Genomic DNA, 16,110 nt, shown 5'->3' with positions numbered 1-16,110 from the left:
CGGGAACGCCCAATTCTCCTGGGGTTTCGGCCCCTCCCTTGCCCTTCAGAGGTCATGTGACACAAAGTCACAGGAGTGCAGGACGCAACTTATCATCCCGGCCTTTTTTTTTTTTTTTTTGGTGGTACTGGGGTTCCTGGAAGCCCTTCTACCTCCGGGCTACACTCCCAGACCTATTTTTTTTTACATTTTTTTAAATTTGGAAACAGTGTCTCCTAAGCCAGCGCGCGCGGCTTCAAACCCGCGCGATCCTCCTGTCTCTGCCTCCCAAGCGCGGGGATTACAAGCGTGCGCCACCACGCCCGGCCCATCCCGGCCTTTTGATGGTAGGGATAAGAGATGACGATTGGACCTTCTAGCTTCTTCCTGCTGTCAAGGGGCATCGTCAGGGGCCCCAGGGCCGGGAGGAGTCGGGAGTCCAGTCCCCCAGAAGGGGGGGCAGGTGGGTGCATAGCTGCATTGCGAATTGGAGGTTACCCTGGACAGCTTAGTGATGTGCACTTGAGGAGGCTTGAACAGGCCAGGGCCTTTTCCAAGGGCACTGTTCCAGTGGCCCTCCTGGCCATATGCCAGCACGGTCTGATTAGTGGGCGTGGCTTCGCCCCACTTCAGGCAGGCTCCTGGAGGTAGTTGTCGTTGCAGTCCTCCACCCCTAGGTGGTGCTCCAGAGGGCTGAGCTGCCACCGCCAGCCAAAGGGCAGCTACCAGGGATCTGCCTTTTGGCAAAGTCGGAGTGTACGCTCCATCTCCACCTGTTTTTCTCTGGAATTAAAACTTTAGATGCCATGTTAAGGTTCTGTCAGCTGCAAGGGACCTACACTCACACACAAAGAGCACGTCCCAGGACGGGTGTCCGGCAAGAATGGCAACGCAGACTCCCCACGGGCAGACAGAGGGTGTCGCCCCAGCCCCGGCCTGGCCCCGGCGTTTCCCGCAGCACCTAGGGTGTACCCAAGCGGGCCGGAAAGGGAGCCAGAAGCCAAGCGCATTTAGGACCGTGCGGAGCGGCCGGGCAGCCACCCAACAAAATTGCAGTCTGGTGGGGGCCAAGATGGTGACTGTGACGTCACCAGGAAGCGACTGCGCACCATCACTAAATGGCAGCTGGCAGGAAAATAAATGGCAGCTGATGGGGAAGAGCATTTGGAGGGATACCAGACCGCTTATAAAAGTTCCTAACTGCCGGGCATGGTGGCGCATGCTTGTAATCCCTGCGCTTGGGAGGCTGAGACAGGAGGATCGCATGGGTTCGAAGCCAGCCTCAGCTACTTAGTGAGGCTCTCAGCAACTTAGTGAGACCCTGTTTCCAAATAAAATATAAAAAAGGTCTGGGAGTGTAGCCCGGAGGTAGAAAGCCTCTGGGTTCCACTCCTAGTACCACCAAAAAAAAAAAAAAAAAAAAAAAACGTTCCTAACTATTCCTGGGCCACCACAACCCATTTCCCAACTCGTATCAAGGCAGACAGGCGCTCAGGGCATCTGCTAGTATAAAGGTTTGACTTCCCATAATTGGTTCGCGGGCAGAAACAAAGAACAGGAAATGGGTGTCCCCGATTTCTCTGCTCAATTGTTCGGAAACAGAGGTTAAGAGATAGGGAAGAACGTCTCCATCGCTTCTCAAAACCGGAGGATGACCTGGTCATCCGGAGGGTGGTCCCAGTGGACCAGGGGACAATGGGTCACCAAGCGCTTGGATTTTGGGGTCCCAGTGGACCGGAAGACCTAAGTCCAGAACCCACTAACCAAGGGAAGGAGGCAGTTTACTGGAGTGAAGCGTTGCCGGCCAGCACTGGCTGCAACAGAAGTGCTGAGAAGCTGCTGGGGGCATGGTGGAGCTGGGGCGCGTGGATGCCGGTGGCTGGTGTGGACGGCACTGGCGGCCAGCACAGGTGGGATCAAATGGTGGCATGCAGGCGGCATGGCTTGCTGGGCCCGCGGCGTGGAGACAAAATGGCTTATAGTCACGCGGCAGACGCTGAGGCTGGGCCCCAAGAAGCATCGCCAGTGAGCCTGGCTTGGGCGGGCGGAACGGAGCAGCAGCAGCGAGTAGAGCTACGCCTGGCGCGGGTGACTGTGGCGGATGCTGAGGCCGGCCAATGAGCCTGGCTCGGGGCGGGCGGGGCAAACCGGCCAGAGGTCCCGGCAGTGACCGGAGCGCTGAGCTGGAACAGCGGTTTTAGGAGGTCCGAGCAGCAGGCAGAGGTCCTGGCCCGCGCAGGCGGTCAGCAGGCAGAGCAGGTGGCAGCATTACCCAAGGAGCCTGGCTCAGGGTGGATGGAACTGGCAGCCTGGCGGCCAGTGGAGCCTGCGCGCCCCGCGGGTGGCGGCCGTGGCTGCGGCGGCAGTGGAAGATGGCCGCTGGCGCTCCGGAAGAGAGCACATGGGTGGGAAAAGATGGCCACCAGCTCTCAGCAGAGCGCAGGGCTGGAAAGATGGCCACCGGCTCTCAGCAGAGCGCAGGGCTGGGGAAGAAGGCTTACGGTCCGGGCAGGCACAGGGCAGCAGCGGCGGCAGTGGTGGGAGCAACTCCTGCAAGCGGAGCGCTGGTGTGGGACCTCGCAGTCGAGCTGCTGGCGGGTCGGAGAGTCCGGGACTCAAAAAGAGAGTAAAAGCCGGGCGTGGTGGCGCACGCTTGTAATCCCCGCGCTTGGGAGGCAGAGACAGGAGGATCACGCAGGTTCGAAGCCAGCCGCGCGCGCTGGCTTAGGAGACCCTGTTTCCAAATTTTAAAAAATGTAAAAAAAATAGGTCTGGGAGTGTAGCCCGGAGGTAGAAGGGCTTCCAGGAACCCCAATACCACCAAAAAAAAAAAAAAGAGTAAAAAGAAAAAGGGGGGAAAAAGGGGGGGGGACCCAAGAGTTCTCCCGTTTCGGCACCAAATGTTAAGTAAAATGAAAAATTATGCGAGTAAAATAAAAAATAAGTGAGTTTGGCGGAGTGTGAAAAATGAGAGGTCTGGTACATGTGGCATGTAAAGCTTTAATGGCACGGCTCTCCCGGGGATCAGGGCGAAGGCACCGTGGGGCCCGCGCGCCTGTCCGAAGTTTGAGGACGCGGGCTCTCCTTTTCAAGGTATGCGTCTCTCGAGATGGGGGTTTACTTGCGGGAACGCCCATTTCTCACGGGGGTTTCGGCCCCTCCCTTGCCCTGCAGAGGTCATGTGACACAAAGTCACACGAGTGCAGAACCCAACTTGTCCCTTCCTGCATTTGAGGGTTGGGCAGTTCCCACCATGGTCTGGGATGGTTCGGGCATGCGCACATTGGAGGCCACAGGGCTCTGACCTGGAGAGGCACACAGGAGGGAAGGTAACCTGGGCATCAGATGCTGCTTTGCACAGATGACTTCATGGTGTCCTTGCTAATTGGCCAGATGAGTACCAGATGAGCAAACCCAGGCCCTGGGCCTGTACTTGAAGGCCCCTGCGGGGCTGTGCCTGCCCTGGGCCTGGTTTCCAAGAGGCTCTTCCAGGACTGAGTGGTGCTGGCCCTTGGCCACAGTGAGTATCTCATGATGGCTCATCATCAGGGCAGTTGACATGACCTCTCCCATCCCCTTCCTAACCGGCGGGCTGGGAAGCCCACACCTGTCTTTTCCCTATTACCCTTCCTGGAAGGCTCCTGCCCCTCCCTACAGACCTCAGCATAATGTCACCTCAGGCAAATCCTGTTCCTGCTAAACTTGGTTCCCTCCACTCTTCTGTTGTGCTGGAAACTGAACCCAGGACCTTGTACACACAAGGCAAGCACAATACCACTGAGCTACACCGCGGCCCGGGCCTTCACTTGGACATACGCATCTGCAGTTAAATGCTCCACTCCGCCAGGCCCCCTCCCAGACACTTGATGTCTCCTGCGGAAACTCATTCTGGTGCCCCAGCAGCTGCAACCCCAACCCATGTCCCAGAAACAAAGCCCTTTTCTTTTGGAAGCCATCTGTGAGAACAATGATTTTATTTGGAAAAAAAAAAAGTTCATTGTACACAAGAAAGGATGGTTGTGCCTCTGGGTCTCCAGGTCACAGCTGGGCGAAGTCCCCTTTGTGCTGCTCCAGCCACTGGTCCAGTGTTTGGGCCTTGGGGTTGAGCTGCAGGGTTAGCTCGATGTTGCGGTCGGGTTTCAGGGCATAGAACCGGAACATGTTGGCCAGGTCACGGGCCCCGGGAAAGCCAAGCTTCTCGTAGTCCTCAGGAGCCATCTGGAAGCAGAGAGGACCTGCCACACTGGGCCACCTCCAGTGCCCCAGGGAGGTGGGGTCGGGAGCCAGGTGGGCTCTGGTCTCCCCTCCTGCTTCACCCAGAGTTACTGTCAGTCTCTTAAGTGACCAAGGTCCTCACTACATGGTCATTTGAAAACTTTCTACCAGATAGCCAAAGTTGGAAACCACATTTCTTTGGAAGCTACCTGACACCATAGTCAATTTTTTTTTGTGTGTGTATGGTACTGGGGATTGAACCCAGGGGCATTCTACCTCTGAGCTACATCCCTAGCCAGATTTTTGTTTTGTTTTGTTTTGTTTTTTGCGGTACTGAGGATTGAACCCAGGGCATTCTACCTCTGAGATACACTCTAAGCCCTATTTTTTATTCTTTATTTTGAAACAGGGTCTCATTGAGTTGCAAAGGGCCTCACTAAGTAGCTGAGGCTGGCTGTGAACTTCGATCCTCCAGTCTCAGCCTCCCAAGTGCTGCAATTAAAAGCATGTGGCACCATGCCCAGCTCCAGCCAGATTTTAATTTGAAACAGTTCACTAAATTGCAGAGGCTCCCTTAAATGCTGAGGCTGGCTATGAACCTGCAACGCTCCAGTTGCAGCCTCCCAAGTACTGAGATTACAGGCATGTGCCACACCCAGTCGGTAGCCACTTTAAAGGCTGTTTTTTGTTTGTTTGGTAGTACTGGGGGCGGAACCCAAGGGCTTTCTACCTCCGGGCTATACACCCAGAGCTATTTCATACTTTATTTGGAAACAAGGTCTCACTAAGTTGCTGAGAGCCTCACTAAGTAGCTGAGGCTGGCTTGGAACCTGTGTGATCCTCCTGTCTCAGCCTCCTAAATTGAGGATTACAAGCTTGTGCCACCACGCCCAGCTTTAACAGCTATCTTAAGAGCTGCTCAGTCCTTTCCAAGTAAGAAATCTGCAACAGCGCTTTCTTCCTCAAAAGCTAAAGCATTCTCCTTGCCCTCCAGAACTAACTCTTAACTTCTCCTCAAATCCTCTCTCTAATGAAGCTGGGCGTGGCTGCGCATGCTTGTAACCCCCCCTTGGGAGACTGAGACAGGACGATCATGCAGGTTCAAAGCCAGCCTCAACTGGCTTAAGAGACCCTGTTTCCAAATAAAATATAAAATAGGTCTGGGAGTGTAGCCCAGAGGTAGAAGGCCCCTGGGTTCCATCCCCAGTACCACCAAAAAAAAAAAAAAAAATCCTCTGTAATGGATTGGATTTAGAATGGTCCCCCCCCCCCTCAAGGAAACAAGGAAGCAGAGTTGGAAGGAGTTGGGGAGGGAGGGGCCTGGGGACTACATCAGGTCTCCTCCCCTGGGTCACTCACTTGTTTCTGGCCGTAGGGTGAGGAGTGGCGCCCTCATGCTTGGGCTCGCTCCTCTCGCTGCCTTTCAGACCCCGGCCTCATGTGGACTGAACCCAGGCCTGCACACTTTCTAGGCACTAAGCATTCTGCTAAGAACGTGCTATTTCAACAAGCCCGGCATGGTGGCACATGCTTGTCATCCCAGCACTGGGGAGGCTGAGACAGGAGGACAGCCTCAGCTACTTAGGCCCTTTGCAACCCAGTGAGACCCTGTTTCAAAATGAAGAATAAACCGGGCGTGGTGGCGCACGCTTGTCATCCCCGCGCTCGGGAGGCAGAGACAGGAGGATCGCGCAGGTTCGAAGCCAGCCGCGCGCTGGCTTAGGAGACGCTGTTTCCAAATAAAAAAAGTATAAAAAATAGGTCTGGGAGTGTAGCCCAGAGGTAGAAGGGCTTCCAGGAACCCCAGTACCACCAAAAAAAAAAAAAGAATAAAAATAGGGATAGTGGTGTAGCTTGGAGGGAGAATGCCCCTGGGTTCCATCCCCAGTACTGCCAAAAGGCAAAAATTATTTCAACAACTTCTCAACAACTATTAATACACTCATTTGACAGATGGGATGAGCAGAGGGATCGGGGAACAAGCTTGCTCTTTGGTGGCCTTAATGCTGGAACCAGGATCGGAGTCCACGGCTTGCCCCTGCCCCTCCTCTTTCAGTGCTGCCCTGTGCGGGGCTCCACAGATGTCTTGCTTTTTTTTTTTTTTTTGTTTGTTTGTTGTTTTGTTTTGGGTACTAGGGATTGACTCCTGGGGCATTCTACCTTGAGCTACACCCCTACCCCCACCCTATTTTATCTTATTTATTTATTTATTTGTTTTTGGTGGTACTGGGGTTCCTGGAAGAACCTTCTACCTCCGGGCTACACTCCCAGACCTATTTTTACATTTTCATTTGGAAACAGGGTCTCCTAAGCCAGCGCGCGTGGCTGGCTTCGAACCTGCGCGATCCTCCTGTCTCCGCCTCCCAAGCGCGGGGATTACAAGCGTGCGCCACCACGCCCGGCCTATCTTACTTTTTTAATAGGATCTAGCTAAGTTGCTGAGGCTGGCCTCCAACCCACAGTCCTCCTGTCTCAGCCTCTCCCTTACTGGGATGCGCCACCACGCCCAGAGGACTAGCTTCTTAATGTTTCCCAGATTTTCTTTAATGAGAAGGTCTTGACTTTCATAATGAAAACACCCATTAGAAAGAAGGCACCCAAGGGGCTGGGCAGGAAGCCGAGGGTCAGTGGGAACTGGAGGGGGTGGGGGGTTCTTCCTGCCCACCCAACCAGGGCAAGGGGGACTGGACAGCCTGTCGTCCTGGCCTCCCTCAGCACATCCTGCAGGAGCCATCCAGCCCTGGCATTTCCAGCCCTCCTTGCCTAGCTTTCTGCTCTCCCCTTGCTCAAAACATATAAGGCAAAAACTTCAGCTGAGCGTGGTGGCGCACACTTGTAATCCCAGCATTCGGGAGGCTGAGACAGGAAGATCACAGTTCGCAGCCAGCCTCAGCTACTTATGCCCTTTGCAACTCAGTGAGACCCTATTTCAAAATAATAAAAAGTAGGGCTGGGGGAGTAACTTGGAGGTAGAATGCCCCTGGGTTCCATCCCAGTACTGCAAAAAATCCAAAGATTTCACACTGGCCGCACTTGGCTCCCAGGGATATAATGAATTTTGACTTAACTTGCTCTGAGGGATGGGAGGCCCTGGGTACTCCCTCCCCGCGACCCCAAAAGGCCTCTTTGGGAGTAAGAAGGATCCACTGGAGCTGCTTGGCAGGAACTGAGGCCATCACCCCAGGAGGAGGCGCCTACCTTGGCATGGTGCACAGCCTTGCCCGTGTGCCTGGTGAGCAGGGCGGCGTACTCCTCCGCAGTGTGCCTGCAGGTGCTCAGCCCAATGTTCTGCCCGATGTATTTTTCTGGCGTCTTCAGCAGGCTGAGCACCACAGGACCCAGGTCACTCACAGCCATACCGTCCATGGGGATGTCACCCATTGGCAAGTCTAGGGGGAGGGGACAAAGACTCACGCTGGCACGGTGAGAGCCCTCCGTGGGGCGCTGCCACGGTGTTCCCAGCAGCCAGCCCACCGGACACCTGTGCCCATCAGCACTCACACAGCTGGAGGAGCACTAGTGGAACCCGTCCCTCTCGCTCAGGCCTCAGTGCCTCCTGATTAATCCTGCCACACCAAGGGCCAGAGCATCCAGCCCCTATTTACACACTTGCCAATAGGCAATGAAAAGATAAAGCTCTCCTACTTTATGAACTCTCAAACCGAACGCACCATCTAAATCTTTTTCCCCCTTCTTTTGTGATGCTAGGTATTGAATGCAGGGCCTCATGTACTTCCAGCCCTCCTTTTCCTTTTTTCTTGTGTGGTCCTGGGGGAGGAACCCAGGGGCTTTCTACCTCCGAGCTATACTCCCAGACCTATTTTATACTTTATTTGGCAACAGGGTCTCAGTAAGTTGCAGAGAGCCTAAGTAGCTGAGGCTGGCTTCGAACCTGTGCGATCCTCCCGTCTCAGCCTCCCAAGCGCGGGGATCATAAGCGTGCGCCACCACACGGGGCCCTCCTTCCTATTTTTGAAGAAACAATAACTGCTCCTCTCTGAAAAGCTGTTCTGTCAACAAAGCGTCATACTAATGCCATCCCAGTAGATTTTCCCATCGGCCCTGTGGACGTCACTGTTAAGCCATTTCACAGAATGCTGAGCAAGGTCCAGACTTGCCCAGTCTCAGGCCCAACACGAGAGCCAGGGCTTGGGCCCTGGTACACCTGCAGCTTCACTGTGCATGGGAAGGGCACTCACTTAGCAAATAGCTCTTTCCATCTTGCGCTCTCTGGGGCAGGAAGTAAGAGAGAAGGTTCTCAAAATAGCAGGGCAGCCGCACACTGGTCATGGGAACGCCGATATCTCGGAAATATTCCTCCACCTCCCCTTTGCCGTCAAAGTGGCGCGCTGCCAGCCTCCCGGCCGTTAACTTCCTGACGTTCTCCAGGCCGCTGTAGACCACGTAGCGGAGGCCCAGGCGCTTGGCCAGGTCAGCCAGCAGCTTTCCCTGGTTGGCAGAAGAGATATCACGAGTCTAAGAAGAAGGACGCCTGCCCCTGGCCATCCCCCACCCCATGCTTTAATCCCAGAGTTGCCATATGTGTGCGCCTAAGAGCCAGGCCCACCGCCCCAGGAAACCCCTCTTCCAGGCAATGCCCACCCACACCGCACACCCATGAACACAGAGCTTAAGGCCTCTACCAAACAGGCTCAAGAGTCATCTTGCCCCATCACTTGAGTTTTTCTCAACTGTGGCCCGCCGTGCGCACTAAGGGAATGTGGGCAGGAATGTAGCCTGGAGAGGGCTGTGTGGAGCCCCATCTGACTGCCACGTCCCAGAAATTTCTGCTGGCCTGGGAGCATCCTGTCCAGCACTCATAGGTTCCTTGGAGAGCCCTGGGGTCTACTACAGAGGCGCTAGAGCTCTGTGGTTAAGCACAGATTGCTGTTTCCTTCATAAGTACCTCTATGATCAAAGGCAGGTGGTACGAGCATTCTGACCTTATCGATTAAACACAGACAGATACCTGCTAATGAGGTTGTGTATAGCGGTTAAATGGTGGCCTCCAAAGGTGTATGCCAAGTTGGGCATGGTGGCACACGCTTACAATCCCAGCATTTGGGAGGCTGAGACCAGAGGATCTCGGTTCGCGGACAGCCTCAGCTACTTAGTGAGGCCCTCCGCAACTTAGACCCTGTTTCAAAATAAAGAATCAAAAATAGGGCAGGGGTTGTAGATCAGAGGTCAAATGCCTGGAGTCCATCCCCAGACCTACAAAAAAAGATTATATATATATATATATATATATATATATATATATATATATATATATATATGCCAGCCGGGTGTGGTGGTCCACACTTGTCATCCCAGCCTCCCGAATGCTCCACCATGCCCAGCTCAGCTGGTATCTTTAGACAGAAGAGTCAAGTACAGTGACTCATGTCTGTAATCTCAGTACTTGGAAGGCTGAGACAGGAGGATTGTAGGTTTGAGGTCTGCTTTAGCAACTTAGGGAGACCCAAGTTTTTTTCTTTTTCTCTTTCTTTCTTTCTTTTCCTTTTTTTTTTTTTTTTTTGCAGTACTGGGTATGGAACCAAGGGGCATTCTACCTCTGAGTTATACCCCCAGTCCTATTTTTTATTCTTTATTTTGAAACAGGGCCTGAGTTGCAAAGGACCTCACTAAGTAGCTGAGGCTGTCTGTGAACCCCAATCCTCTGGTCTCAGCCTCCTGAATTCTGGGATAACAAGCGTGCACCACCACACCCAGCTGGGAGACCCTATTTCAAAATAATAAAAAGGAAGCCGGCGTGGTGGAGCACACTTGTAATCCCAGCACTCGGGAGGCTGAGACAGGAGGACTGGGGTTCACAGACAGCCCTAGCTACTTCGGCCCTTTGCAACTCAGTGAGACCCTGTTTCAAAATTAAGAATAAAACAGGGCTGTGGGTGCAGCTCAGATATACAATGCCCCTGGATTCCATGCCCAGTACCACAAAAACAAATAATAATGATAATAATAAAGAGCTGGGTATGTAGTTTCAAAGTAGAAAGCCACTGGGTTTAATCCCCACTACCAAAAGAAAAAGAACACAGAAATAAAGAGAGCAGACAGACAGAGAAGGCCACGTGAAGATGGAGGCTGACTGGGGCGATGAAGCCGCAGGTCAAGACGCCGAGCACCAGGAGTGAAGGAGGAAGGAAGAATCCTTTCCTTCCAGCCTTTGGAGGGAGTCCAACCTTGCTGACGCCTTGGCTTTAGACTTCTAGCTTCCAGAACTTGGAGAAAATCAATTTTAATGGTTTTAAGCCACCTTGATTATGATTATTTATTTTTGTGGTGCTGGGGATTGAACCCAGGGACCTTCTACCTCTGAACTACACCCCAGCCCAATTTTATTTTATTTTTTATTGTGGCGGTACTGAGAATTGAACCCAGGGGCATTCTACCTCCAAGTTACAACCCCAGCCCTATCTTTTAATTTTATTTTGAAATAGGGTCTCACTAGGTTGATGAGTCTCAACTACTCATTGAGGCTGTCCTCAAACCTGCAACCCTCCTGTTTTGTTTTTTTTTTTTTGGTGGTACTGGGGATGGAACCCTTTTACCTCCAGGCTATACTCCCAGATCTATTTTTTTATATTTTATTTGAAAACAGGGTCTCTTAAGCCAGCGCGGCTGGCTTTGAACCTGCGCGATCCTCCTGTCTCTACCTCCCAAGCACGGGGATTATAAGCGTGTGCCACCATGCCCAGCTGCTTAGCTTTTTTTAAATTTTGAAACAGGATCTTAGGCCGGGCGTGGGCGCTTGGGAGGCTGAGACAGGAGGATCACACGGGTTCGAAGCCAGCCTCAGCTACTTAGTGAGGCTCTCAGCAACTTGGGGAGACCCTGTTTCCAAATAAAATATAAAAAAGGTCTGGGAGTATAGCCCAGAGGTAGAAAGCCTCCGGGTTCCACCCCCAGTACCACACACACACACAAAAAAAAAACAGGATCTTATTAAGTTGCAGATGGCCTTGTTGAGTTGCTGAGGCTGCCTGTGAACGTGCCATCCTCCTGTTGCAGCTTCTAAGTACTGATATTAAAGGCATGTGCCAGCTAGGCCTGGTGGCGCACACTTGTAATCCCGATCATAATCCCAGCATTTGGGAGGCTGAAACAGGAGGATCGCGGTTCAAGGACAGCTTCAGCTACTTAGTGAGGCCCTTTGCAACTCAGTGAGACCCTGTTTCAAAATAAAGAATAAAAAATTAGAGCTGGGGGTGTAGCTCAAAGGTAAAATGCCCTTGGGTTCCATCCCGGGTACCGCAGAAAATAAATAAATTAATTAATTAAAATAAAGGCATGTGCCACCGGTCCTGACTTTGTTATGACACTCGATTGTAGTAGCCCCAGGAAGCTCATGCAGGCTTCTCTGGAGTATCGAGACGAGGGCTGCTGCAAACAGAGAAGCTATCTTTCTCTACTTTCTGCGCTATGGCTTGGGCGTGGCTTGTCCTCCAAGGGTTCCTCTAGTGGAGGGCTGGTCCCCATCGCAGCTCAGACAGTGACATAAAGAAGAGGGGAAAGGCCTGCAGTACTCAGCCCTTCCCTGGCGAGTTGGAGCTGCCCTTAGGTCAGCTGGGACCTCATGGCTCCTAGGACGAGCTGACCGGTGCCCGGGCCTCCCCGCCCAGGCCATCCCAGCTGCCCTCACCTGCTTGACCTCCTGCTCCTGGCTGCAGTTCTCCCAGAAGTTGGTCACGATGAAGGTGGCATGAGCCCCGGTCAAGGCCAGCTCCATGATGGCCTCGTCATTCTGGTCTCCCTGCACCACTTCGGCACCCTGCAGCCTCAGCTCCTTCGCTGCCTTCTGCCTGGGGTCCCGGGTCACCACCCGAACCATAAATGTCCCATCTTCCAAGAGTGTGCGGGCCACTGAGCCCCCTTGGGCACCTGTACCGAGTCGGGAAAATGGAATGGTGGTATGTGCTTGAGCCTAAGACTCTTAGACAGCGAGGGCTGGCAGTGCTCGCCACAGCAGGAGACGCCCAGGAGACTTCGCAAGATGATTCTCCTCCGGACGCTTACCTGTGAGCCGCACACGCTTGTAATCCCTGTTCTAGGGAGGCTGAGACAGGAGGATCAAGGCCAGCCTCAGCAATTTAGTGAGCAGTTTGCAACTAGTGAGACCTTGTTTTAAAATAAAAGAATAGCCGGGCGTGGTGGCACATGCTTGGGAGGCAGAGACAGGAGGATCGCGCAGGTTCGAAGCCAGCCGCGCTGGTTTAAGAGACCCTGTTTCCAAATAAAAAGTATAAAAATAGGTCTGGGAGTGTAACCCGGAGGTAGAAGGGTTTCCAGGAACCCCAGTACCACCAAAAATAAATAAATAAATAAATATAAAAGAATAGCCGGGCGTGGTGGCGTACCCTTGTAATCCCAACATTCGGGAGGCTGAGGCAGGAGGATCACAGTTCGCGGACAGCCTCAGCTACTTAGTGAGGCCCTCTGCAACTCAGTGAGACCCGGTTTCAAAATAAAGACTAAAAAATAGGGCTGGGGGTGTAGCTCAGAGGTCGAATGCCCCTGGGTTCCATCTCCAGACCCACACACACAAAAAAAAGACTAAAAACTAGGGCTGGGGTTTAGCTCAAATGTAGAATGCCCCTGGACTCCATCCCCAGTACCGCAAAATAAATAAAAGGTCTGGAGGTGTAGCTCAGAGTTAGAAGCCCCTGGGTTCCATCTCCAGTACCACAAAAAATAAAAATAAAGAAATAGAATGTCTCTGGGTTCGATTCCTAGTACCAAAGAAACCTGAGATAGATACTCACTTTTTTTCCCCCCCTGTGGTACTGGGGTTCCTGGAAGCCCTTCTACCTCCGGTCTATGCTTCCAGACCTATTTTATATTTTTATTTGGAAACAGGGTCTCCTAAGCCAGCGTGGCTAGCTTTGAACCTGCGCGATCCTCTTGTCTCTGCCTCCCAATCGGGGGGATTACAGGCGTGCGCCACCACTCCCCGCCTTTTATTTTTTTTTCTTGTAGCACTGGGGATTGAACTCAGGGCCATCCTACCTCTGAGCTACAACCCTGGTCCTATTTAATTTTCTGTTTGGAAACAGGATCTTACTAAAGCGCTAGGGCTGCCTAGGAACCTGCCATCTTACCATCTCAGCCCCCCACGCACTGTGATCAGAGTCGTGCAGCACCGCACCGGCTGGACTAGAATTCACTTATAATATTCACCTCTGTTTATTTACAGTTTTTAAGCAGGACTGGGAGCTGAACCCAGGATGCTACCACTAAACTACATCCCCACCCCTTTGTATTTATTTTTTTTTTGAAGATTTAAAGAAGTTTATTAGAAAGATAGAAATACAGAAAATAGAAATACAGCCCCATGCCAAAATAGCATGGGGTGTGTGTGACTCGAAATCAATACACCCACCCCTTTGTATTTAAAAGTGTTTAAAGGTACTGAAATTGAACCCAGGGGTTATCTCTGAGCTACATAACCCTTAGTCCTATCTTATTTTTAATTTTGAAACTGGGTCTAGCTAGATTGCTGAGGAGTCTCGCTAAATTGCTGAGTCTGGCTTTGAACGTGCGATCCTTCGGTCTCAGGTGCCTAAATTCTGGGATTACAGGCGTGCACCCCACGCTCCGTCGCCCCATAAACCAGGTTAGTCTGCAACCTGTGGTCCTCCGGCCCTGGCCCCGGAGGAGCCGGGGTTACAGGCGAGCCTGGGCTACTTCCCCGCCCCCCAAAACCAAAGTGCCGGGGGTCCCGCGGCGCGGCCGACGCTGCAGGCCCCCGCCCCGGTGCCCGCTCGGGGCCTCGCTCACCGGTGGCTCCGAAAACCACCACCAGTTTCTTGTCGGCCATGAGGGCCAGAGACGGAGGCTCGGGCGGTGGGCGCGGGGATGGATGGCTGCGGAGCTGCGTGCGCCGGCCCGAGCAGCAGGCCGCCGACACCCCGGCTGCACGCGTCCCGCCCGACCCCACTCCGGCTCGGGGCCCCTCCCCGGCGCCCTTAGCCCCACCCCTTGGACCGCCCACCCCGGGGCCGGGCAGCAGTCTCCGGACACTCGGGCTGCGAGATGGCGGGAAAGGCTGCAGGAAGGGGCCGGGGTCCTGCTGCAGAATGCACGGCCGAGCCGGGAGCGCAGCCGCGGCTGCAGCCCACCCTGCAGCGCCCCTCCCGGCCGCCCGGGGTACTGCGACGGGGCACGCGGCCGGGGCCCCACGGCCGGCCTCCAGGCTGGCACCCCCGGCCAGCTACACCTCCAGTGTGCAAATAGGATCGTTGGAGGCCGAGCGAAGCAGAAGGAACGCATTTACCTCTTTATCTGGCATGAACAGCTGTGTTTTCAGATATTAGCTGTCATCTGAAGATAATTCAGTCTAAACTCGTGACCCTCACCCCCACCCCCGGCGCTGTCTGTTACACTGTATGCCTGACCCTCGGTGCCTACTTGCAAGGACCGGAATTCCTTTTCACGGAAAAGTGAGATTTCTTTATGCTTACCTAAAACTCAGAAATGACCGTGATATTCCTCTTCTGGAAGTTACTGGAAAGTGGGTAAGCGCGTTTGTTTTTTTATTGGCTGGTCTTCAAATGCCTTCTGACCCCTGCAGAATGTCAGCTCTTGAAGCCTACTGTGGGAAGCCAGTGCTTATTTTACTCTGATTTTTTTTCTTCTTCTTTGTTTGGTGGTACTGGGGTTCCTGGAAACCCTTCTACCTCCGGGCTACACTCCCAGACCAATTTTATACTTTTATTTGGAAATAGGGTCTCTTAAACCAGCAAGGCTGGCTTTGAACCTGTGTGATCCTCCTGTTTCTGCCTCCCAAGCGCTGGGATTACAAGCGTGAGCCACCATGCCCAGATCATATTACTCTGATTTTTTCAAAAAATTTAGATTTTCAGCTGGGCATGGTGGTGCACACTTGTAATCCCTGTACTTGGTTTTTTGTTTTTTGCAGTACTGGGGATGGAACCCAGGGGTTTGTACCTCCAAGTTATACCCCCAGACCTATTTTTTTTTTTAGCATTTTTCATTTTGAGCCAGGTGTGGTGGCGAACGCTTATAATCCCAGTACTTGGGAGGCTGAGACAGAAGGATCGCGCCAGTTTGAAGCCAGCCTCAGCTACTTACTAAGGCTCTCAGCAACTCAGTGAGACCCTGTTTCCAAATAAAATATAAAATAGGTCTGGGAATGAAGCCCAGAGGTAGAAGACCCCTGTTTTTCATTCCCAGCACCACCAAAAAATAAAAAATAAAATAATTTTGAAACAGGGTCTCACTGAGTTGCGAAGGGTCTCCCTAAGTAGCTGAGGCTGTCCACCATCCTCTGGTCTCAGCCTCCCGAATGCAATTGCGCACCAGCACTCCCGGCTTAATCCCAGTATTTTTTTTTTAAGATTTAAAGAAGTTTATTAGAAAGATAGAAATACAGAAAATAGAAATACAGCTCCATACCAGACTGGCATGGAGGGGTCACTCGAAATGAATACACCTTAATCCCAGTATTTTGGGAGGTTGACACATGAGGATCAGGTCCCCTCCCCCCAGCCTCAGCTTCTTACTGAGGCTCAATGCAATTTAGTGAGACCATTTTAAAATAAAGAATAGGTAGTAATCCCAGCATTTGGGAGGCTGAGACAGGAGGATCTCCGTTCACACACACTCCCTTGCTCCCTCATGGCCTGAGGGCAGAGATTTGGCCCCTGACTGGTGTGTTCAACTGTGACTCAGCACTCTCTCTGGGCCTTTATATCTGACGAAGGACTTCCTGTACAGCCCTTGACAGTTTACCCACTTGGGTGACTTACTCTAAGGGCAAAAACCTGCACTGCACTTCCTATGTGTCAGGCCCGGGCTAAACCCAAGTTATCTAATGGCCACAGCCACCCGCCTTCAATCTCTTTATTTCTGATTTCTTGCAGGTGTGTGTGTGGGTGTATTGTGTACTTCCTG

The 16,110-nt window shown here is 52.7% G+C and overlaps 1 protein-coding gene across 2 annotated transcripts; it reads right to left on the bottom strand.

Annotated features, from left to right (window-relative positions):
• Positions 1–4,017: 4,017 nt before the first annotated feature.
• On the bottom strand, positions 4,018–14,014 carry NMRAL1 (NmrA like redox sensor 1; the record flags this gene model as incomplete). 2 transcript variants are annotated; one of them, XM_080702688.1, is made up of 5 exons in its annotated part: positions 4,018–4,197; positions 7,393–7,583; positions 8,394–8,670; positions 11,840–12,078; positions 13,975–14,014. In XM_080702688.1, the coding sequence occupies 5 exons, from the start codon at positions 14,012–14,014 to the stop codon at positions 4,018–4,020; spliced, it is 927 nt and encodes a 308-aa protein (XP_080558814.1). The 2 variants fall into 2 exon arrangements, with proteins under 2 accessions (XP_080558814.1, XP_080558815.1); XM_080702689.1 differs by having other exon boundaries at positions 8,394–8,643.
• Positions 14,015–16,110: the final 2,096 nt, after the last annotated feature.

This window comes from Muscardinus avellanarius, assembly GCF_963383645.1.
Source record: "Muscardinus avellanarius genome assembly, chromosome: 10".
NCBI lineage: Eukaryota > Metazoa > Chordata > Mammalia > Rodentia > Gliridae > Muscardinus > Muscardinus avellanarius.
Note: the sequence above shows the minus strand (reverse complement) of the source record. Positions and strands in the feature narration are given on the sequence as shown.